Here is a 9,480-nt window from a genome sequence, read left to right on the forward strand (position 1 = left end):
GTCTTTAAAAATATATATTTTTTTGTCAATATTTATAGCATTTCTATGAAATACTTTATAGAGATATTACAACTTTTTTACCGAAGAAAAATACTAAGCGGCTGTATCGTCTCGCCATTGACTCTGTGTTTCATTGTTCCAGAATAAAACAATAGAGACCTGAAAGCCTTTTTGACTACATTTCTTAAACAACAGAAGTTCCTGTAATTTGTAACAAAAGCTGAAAAGATTGTTTAAATTTTTTATAGACCTTTCAATGAACATTTTTAAAATTAAGTATTCTTTGAGATTTCTAAGGAGCAATCCTTTTTACGTTATTTCTAATTAGTTTCGTTCTTTCATAATGGAAAGGGTAACCATAATACCTTATCTTTTATTTGTGTTTGCACTTCAAGTGAAAGTAAAATACCCTCGTACTATTGGCCAACATTCTAGGGCGCCTTAATCCGTAATTGCAAAATATTACACTCAGTCCCGTTCGAGGATCGTAAGTGCAATCACAGCATGAAATTACTTTTGTTGTATCCGTTAAGCTTCAAGAAACTAGGCCTCAACTAAATTGATGTGTGAATATTAAAGCTGGCGGTTTAATTAAACGCTTTTATCGGAGCTTGGATTAAATAGGGGTCGGTGATTAAAACATTCAGGATTAACGACCTTTGTCTCTAAATTATGATTTATTAAGTCAGCCGTGTAACAGTGCTGAGAGAATAATCCAACGCTCAGAAAAGGCAATTAAGAAGCAAAAACAATACCACATAATTGAAAGGGTTCTAATTACAATATTCCAACCATGACCAGTAAGTTATAACTTGGGGAGTGTAATGCGAGAAGAGTCGGGCTTCTTCAGCAAAATATAACAATGATCAATTAGCTAAATTTAAAGTGGTTTCATTGGAAGCTTTCTAAATTGATTTCATATCGGATATCTGAAGTATGATATACTATATTACTCATAATATCAATATCACAAACGTACTACCTATAAACTTACAGTGCAGGAGGAAAGGTAAAATGTATACTACGTTTATATAATTCATTATAGCAAATTTTAAAATACAATTCCTATAGCAAATTTATATTAAATCAGAACAAATAAAAATGTATACATTGATGATGTAACAGTCTTTATATCGGCGAAATTGAATCAGCAAACAATAGTAACTTTTTCTTTCCAACACTGAACAGCTCTTTTCCCTATTTGTATATTTATATTCGGTTTGTATATTTTAAGCAAACTTTATATACAATACCAATGTTCTTCGCGTTTTGGACTGGCCAAAGTGGATTTGTCTGATTGGAGCCTGACTTTAAGCCGCTTATACTCTGAAATCGAAGAGTATTTACACGTTTTCATTGCCAGCAGTATTATTGTTTGACTTTTTGTTTGTTGTCCCTTTATAACATTCGTTTTTATATAACATCCTTCTTTTTATAAAGATAATATATTCTATCGATGCCTTAATGTTTTAGCTTAAATACGAGAAGCTTAAATGGGTTATATTGAATAATTAAATTGAAACCTCAGGGCGGGCTACCGCTGTCGGGTCGAGCTCCAAAATAAATATTGGAAGGTGGCCCAACGTTTGAAGTATATTTGCTTGTGCACCGCACGATAACTTGATAGCGTATTTTATACCATTGCAATCGAGGGTTATGCCGAGGAAAACCTTTTATAGAAACTGTAATTTCTCTTTCTGATAATATTAACCAAATATTTTAATGTCAATAACAAAACGGAAGGATAGTTTTACATTTCCTACATTAAACTATATTTTTTTGATTTTGTTAAAACTTTAGATATGATGATAGATGATGTTGTCTTTATTCTCAATAAGGTAAAAATTATATGAATATATATATATATTAATAGGAATTATAAAAACTTTGTATTACTGATTTAATACTAGATTATTTACTTCTATTACTATTAAAAATTAATTGATACTTCTGCAGCTATTTCTTCTCAATATTGATATTCTTTTTTTGTTAATATAAAAAAATATTTCGAGAAATGTTCTACAAAATATATATTATACTATATTGTCTTGTTAAGTAATATTTATGACTTATGCAGAGGCACCAGCTTTTATATATTTACGACATAACAAGAGTTAATTAAAAGTCCCCTGGGAGTTTCCCGTGCAGCCCTGGAATGCAACTTAATATCTTAGTTCGTTCATTCACTTGCTTATTATAATGTGACTTCAGGTTAAAATATAACAATGCACAATTAATATTATGAAGTAATTTATTTGTATATTTAATTACTTTCAACTTTGGAAGACATGTCGTTATATGAAAGAATTCCAAACACACTTATCGGGAAATAATATTAATTTTATTGTTCAAGTAAAGTGCCTTACTATAATCCTATATCATAATATTGATACAAAATAATTTATTATATAATCCCATTTGAATATTATGAAACTCCAAAAAAATATTTCAATAATTTTTATATAGCTGAGCAAAGATTACATTTATATTCAAGATATTTAAATCTAAATTGAAACCGTTAAAAATTATTTATTCACAAAGCGCGTGGATGTAATGATATAATATTCAACGCCAGGAGACATTTTTCTTTAACGGGAACAATTTTAAGAAGTTTATTTCAATTCGTTAGGGATTATTTGCAGATCAAAGTATTCAACATTTACAATTCTAATTTGGAAATTTTCTTCCAAAAATGATTTTATTGAGCTATATTAATTCGTTATCAAATTTTATCTTCAAAGAATAAAGGACGGTTTGTTTTGAATACTCGAGTAAGGTTTTATATAAATTATTGTCTAAGTGCATTAAAAAATAAAACTGAAAATTCACAATTGTAAGAATTTTTGAAATGTCACCTGAATTTAAATCAAATTAACGTGTATAAATTTTTTGTATGCACACGTTTGTTTTACATATTTTATAACTCGCTGAATCTTTTATATTTTATAACTCTATGTTGGCTTAATGACACTCGAAAGCAAGTATGAAATATATATACTGTTTTACGATTTTTCGAAAGTAGTTCAAGTGTATGTGCTTCAATTTATTTCATCAAGTACTACTTCGGATATAAAACGAGTTTGTCAACATTCTTATTCTTTGCTCTGATAGGTAGTTACCATCCAACAACTAACATAAACTCATAGCACGTGACAGTATTAAAATAATTACGTTTAAATAACGTGAGAAATATTAATGACTTTATAGAATTATATTTAAGGCATCTGATTGCTTTCATGTTGGATTACGTGTTATGTTTTAAAATTCCTTAAAAAAAAAACAATCAAATTATAAATTACTTTAAAAACACATATTTTTATTTTATAAGTTAAACAACTGAAATGGAGAGCTTTGATTAGGATTTTATGTTCGTGAAAATCGTATTCATTGTTTTAATATATTTTTGTCAACTTCATTACCTTACAAATGTAATATAATTAGAAATTATTCAATGATATTTTGTATATATATATGTATGAAAATACAAAGTAATTTATATCAACAAAGCCATATTCTCTTTCTTTTAGTTGTGAGTCGCTCATCAAATTTATTATGTATATAAAATTATATTCAGAATATTCATGTAGAAATTAAACATAAATGTATACGGAGAAAAATCTCTGTAAATGGGGAAAATGGAGAGTATCAATCTTAGAGTTCCTAAGCAGAGTTTAAACATTTCAAAGACTAATATGTTAAAAAAAAAAATGTTCGAATAAAACATTAGACAAAACAAATACTACCTTCCAAGTTATATAGTTTCTAAAGATAATAAAATAAAACACGGAGTTCATTCATTCTATTTATTATCTGTGGCTATGCGTTTGTACACCGTAGTCTACACTAAAGTAAAAACATATATCTACACACAATTTGAAATATTGATATTATTATATATATTGAGTTACAACCTTGGTTTCAGTGATGCGTATGAAATACACTTAACTAATCCATAACCGAGCATATGTTTGATACAATCAATGAAGCCGAATATTTGCTTTACTATGACAGTTATAATTATGAATATGTTACTAAATTTATACAAAATACATGTGTCAATAGAAAGTAAACTTTATTTATGATTGTATATTGATCTACATACCAAAGGATTATTGTATTACTTATATGACATAAAGGGAAAACCAAAATAACAGTTTGGCACAATGTCATGACATATGAAGTATTGTACATAGTTATTCTAAGAGAATTAGGGAAGACATGATCTTTGCGAATTCTTTAACATTATATTACAATAGTCTGTAATGCGCCACGCCCATAGTTTAAAAGTGCTTAATATTAAAATAGTTCCAAAATCATAAACATGTAAAACAAAAATCATTTTACATAAAAGCCTTTCACTGATTTGAAGTGACTGGACTATATGTATTAACTACACTTGTCATTTATACGTTTATCATGATATTGAACTATTAAAATTCTTGTTTGAGAATATATTTTATAATAACGAGCGAACGCATTACGACATTAATGTTATTCTATACAATCATTAGTAATTTATTTACAGTCAAAAAACATTGAAGTCAGTTACAACCAATTAATGTTTTTTTTTACAAAATATTTGTTTACAATAATTACATCCTACGACGCTCGATTGATGTTTACATTATTTACATTGATAAAATCTAACCAATTTGCTTAGAATAGCTCTCTATTTGTACTTATTTCATAGAAAAATATGTACGTTAAGATTTATCACAAATAATCCAACTGACTGCAGCCGATTGCCACCCACTGAAAAATTATAAAATTATTTCATTTGTCAACAATGTTTAAATTATGTACTGGAATTTTGAAAATAAATTATTTAAGGCGAAGAGAAATCTCACTTTTTCTATAGATACATATTAAGCGGTTCCTCTTAGTGGTGGTAGTTTAATAAGAATATTCACTTAACATTAAGAACGACATTCATAATATACGAACATTTATTATTAAATTAATACTATTTCGAAAACGTATAATGTTACATTATCAATATTAAAGGAAATTTTTTTCTTGGGGGATGATAAGGCTTTAGGCTCGAGTTGTCTCTTTAAGACGATAAAATACTTACATGATTGCTACGTTAAGAGTGAATCATATTCAAAGGGCGTTGGATCGGCTGCACGAAGATGTCACCACAACACTCCACCCGATATATTTGACACTTCTATTTGGTCCTCCATATCAGTATTCAAAGCTCGTAGCTGTCTTCTCTTATACCTCAAACGAAAACTCGCCCACAGTATAACGGAAACTAACATGAGACTAATTACTGAAGCCATGCCAATGTTCTGAGCATAGTTAATATAAACTCCTTGGTGCGATGAATATTTCAATCGAACATTCGGATTAACCGTGTTAACCTCGCTTACATCGGCATCCTGAATATTTTGATTTTCAGTAAACCTAGTTATTGGTTTAGATTCTGTTGTCATTACCGGTGTATTTAAACGTTTTCCAGATATTTCCTCGCTACGGACCGCTGTGATCTGTCTGTAATCTTTTTTTTCTGTCTGAATCCTTACCGATACATGCGATGTGATATCTAAAAATCTACGGTTCGAATTTAATTGATCTTTTTGAATTTTGTTTTGATCTAAAATTTTGGACGATCCTTTATCTTTCATATTTGATATTTCATTTAAAAAGTCATGCAATAGTACTTTATTATCTGGAAGGTCTTTAACTAATGATCCATTGTTAATATTATGATATTCTGATCTGTTTATGTTGTTGTTTTTTAATTGTTTTTCGCTCCGTAATACCTTGCTGGTATTTTCAAAATTCTCGGTTTTATTATTTAAATAACCATAGTATCTTAATAACTTATTTATCATTTCTGTACTATATAAATTTATGGGTGGTAAGCTTTCACTTAAGGTAAACGATTCAGGAAAAGTACAGTTGTATTTAGACATCTCTGCTTTGGATTCTAATGTAGAATAATAACAGGTCTCAGTACTTACGAGACTTTGATTCCATTTCATCCAGTCTGAAAGCCATAGTTCTGTGCTACAATTTATATTATTACCATGTAGTCTTAATGTTTTCAGTTGTCCCAAATAAAATAAAAGATCACTACGTATTTTTGATATATTGTTCATTCTCAAATCTAAATACTGTAGATGTGAAAAAGCCGCTAATGCCGCTGAGTCAGATAACAATTGCCGCGCTAAGCCGGGGCTAGATTGAAGATGAAGCATTTGAACGCTTTCTGGCGATGACAAAGGAAACGACCCATCTTTTTCGGGTACAGATGTATTTAAATGACAAAGCCTTAAATCCCGAAGATATAGTGGCCCATCGAATGTGCTTGGTGATAACATTTTTATTGGATTATTAGAAATATCTAACATTTCTAAGGAAAGTAAGTCGTCAAAAATGTGATCTTGAATATAATTTATTTGGTTATCCTTTAACAGCAATATTCGAAGATGTTTTAAATCCTTAAAGTCTGGTTTTGAAAGATTGCTTATAGAGTTTTCATTGATTGATAAGTACTCCAAACCATCTGGTAGTGATCTTGGTACTGATGATAAAAGATTTCTGTTAATATTTAAAAACAATAGCATTTCCAGACGTCCCAATGAATCATCCTCAATAGATATAATTTTATTATCACAAAAGTCCAATGACTGCAATAGGGGGTAACTATCAAGATCACCACATCGTATCGATGTAATTTTATTTCCCACGAGAGATAGAAATCGTACAGAATGCGTGAACGCTTCAGGAACTTGGCAAAGACCGGTTCTCGATGCATCAATTTGTTGTAGCCTGCGACCGGTACCAACTAAAAGCTGTGTATCCAACTGTGTGATCCCCAAATGCGGGTTATCTGTCAGAAGCAGCCGTGCGAGATTAGGTAATTGTTGTAATGCTCCAGGAGTCACTTTCTTTAGATTATTATGTGATATATCTAAATGTTGCAGTAACCAATTATTGAAATAGTTGTCGTGAATAAATTGTATATTATTACGACTTAAATTTAGATGTTGAAGATTTTTTAATGGATAAAAAACGTTAGTCAATACTGTTAGATGATTTTCAGATAGATCCAATGTTTCCAATTTTGTGAGTCTCAAAAAACTATTTTCTTGGATTATCGCAATTAAATTTCGACGCAAAATTAATTTTCGTAGGTTCGTAAAGTTATTGAATAGTCCATTACTTATATATTCCAATCTGTTGCTAGTGAAATCCATTTCTTTCATATTGTTCGTATTTATATTTAGACGAAAACTTGTTATGTTATTATTCATCATGGTAATTGAATATGTATCCAGTTGAGGAAAATCGAGCTCAACTTTGCTCGTATTACACGTACTTTTGTATTGTATTACGACTTCCGTGAAAGTTTTGTTCGTATTGTTTTGTAACCAGTGAAACAGTGTTGAATCTTTTTCGCAGCAGACTTCTACATTGAAGTTATTTTTATTTTCATGAATAAACACATTGTACGAACACCATTCACAGGACGTTGAATTATTTTTACATTCACATATTTTTGGACAAGCCGATATTAATATGTCAAACTGCCATGATATTATAAAAATTAACAGTAAATATTCCCTCAACAAAGCCATTTCGTGTTGTCAAATGTTCTTAAGCGGGATTAAAGACTAAGTGGCACTGAATTTTGAGCAGTTGAAACTTATTATTTCGTAACAAAAAGTGACAAAAGTCTGTTTGAACGTTGCGTAAGTAAAACATAGTTGTCATTATAAATTCACAACACACGCTACAAAGTCGTCACCTGGGGTTCACTGTCACTCATGCTCACTTTTAAGTCAGTCTAATTATAACAAAACTCACTTTCTCACTTTACGTAGATTGTATAAAGCACGTGTTTCACGACAGGCGAGCCCCTGAGGTCGTAGCCTTGTTGTACGCGAGTCTGTGTTAGCGGCCGGTAGCGGTGTGGCGCCGGCGAGTCTGCCCGCAAACTGCCTGAAGCTACAATACGGCAGCCGGCGCCGGCGCTCTGCCGACTTCGTACAACCCTCACAGCCTCATTTTTATTTAGTAAACTGACTTCGAGGCCGGTATCACTAATATCTATATGTCATACTCACTCCCTCATGTGATATTTTCAGAACGCAAGTACTCGGAATCATATAATATAACATCACTCCTTATGAATCACACCCTTTTAGATTATAGTGTTTATAATACCTTTTATAATGCTTAATGTTTTCTTTAAAAAAATCTATGTTGCGTTATATATTTTTGTGTATTAAAATAGTTGATGGTTATAAAAATTGTCAAAAATAAATTTCGTTTTGTGCATTTAGTTATTTTGTTTTAAGATAAACTACAACGCACCGTTGAAAGATAATTGGCACCGTTCACCGACAATTGACCTCATGATATCCAAAAAATTGGGGTAGCATTACTTATCTTCATTTAGATTATATATGTTGCTTAGACCTTTTTCTTATCTAATCCTTGAGAAAAATATATACATGTTCGCCGATTCTAGATAGTCTGGACTTATTCAAATTATGTTGGCCTTTTCTCCACTGACAGCCATTTTGATACGGCAGCCATCCTTACTTTTTTACATTGTATTAAACTATTACCTTTTAAATATTTAGGAAATTTAGAAACAAAAATAAAACACATTAATTACATGCCTCATATATTAAGGTAATATTTTGTAACTGTAATTTTTTTATTTTGTTAAAGAGAAAAAAATAATTATAAAGTATTAAATTTTAATAATACACTTAATAACTGACATAAATGTCACACCCTAATAAACAAAACTTAATTTACTTCTTGAAAACGTCTTAAGATCCATGACCCTAAAATTACATTTTAAGTAATAGGTAGACGCAGATGTAGAAAATGACTTTCCCCTCGAAAATAATAATGTTATGTGCATTTGACAGTCTAATACATTTTGGGTCCGCTTCGAACGAAAATATTTTATAAAATTATTGCATCTGGAGAGGACCATCTATTACTAAAAAGACTCCCAAAATACATTTATTAAACTGACCCGCGGCTAACTGGCCTTCAGATAAATCATAGCCAGGAAGTGACAGCTGTCCATATTTAGGGTCCCTCACACGTACATAGTCCCGTATTCGCTTCAAATTATTTTCATAGTACCTTCCGTTTAACCAGAATTGCGTTAAAGAATTTTGCTACTACTTAAAACTTGCTTTTGCCTTCGACTTCGGCTTAAGCAACTTGGGGTTTTGCTTTAAAGAGAAACATTTATATAATGAATAATAAGAAAATCGATATAGCAACAAACCAACAACACCATCTAATCACTAGATACAGAACACCTATATACTGAATACAATTATTACGCCGTGTCCACTCAGAAATAGAAATGATATCTTTTTATTTCTTGAACAAATCTTGTCTCAAAATAATACTAACAAAATGAAATAAACATATTAGACATTGCAGTAACAATCAAGCCCACTCAGCTTACAGTTGCTTTCGGCTGCTTTCAGCAGC

General features: G+C 30.5%; 1 protein-coding gene across 1 annotated transcript; it reads right to left on the bottom strand.

Moving 5' to 3' along the window:
* Positions 1 to 3,820: 3,820 nt before the first annotated feature.
* LOC116766843 (insulin-like growth factor-binding protein complex acid labile subunit) lies at positions 3,821 to 7,931 on the bottom strand. The gene is made up of 2 exons (XM_032656969.2): positions 5,075 to 7,931; positions 3,821 to 4,752 (listed from the first exon to the last, which is right to left on the bottom strand). The coding sequence occupies exon 1, from the start codon at positions 7,587 to 7,589 to the stop codon at positions 5,136 to 5,138; it is 2,454 nt and encodes an 817-aa protein (XP_032512860.2). The 5' UTR covers positions 7,590 to 7,931; the 3' UTR covers positions 3,821 to 4,752; positions 5,075 to 5,135.
* Positions 7,932 to 9,480: the final 1,549 nt, after the last annotated feature.

Source organism: Danaus plexippus, chromosome 10, assembly GCF_018135715.1.
Source record: "Danaus plexippus chromosome 10, MEX_DaPlex, whole genome shotgun sequence".
Taxonomy (NCBI): domain Eukaryota; kingdom Metazoa; phylum Arthropoda; class Insecta; order Lepidoptera; family Nymphalidae; genus Danaus; species Danaus plexippus.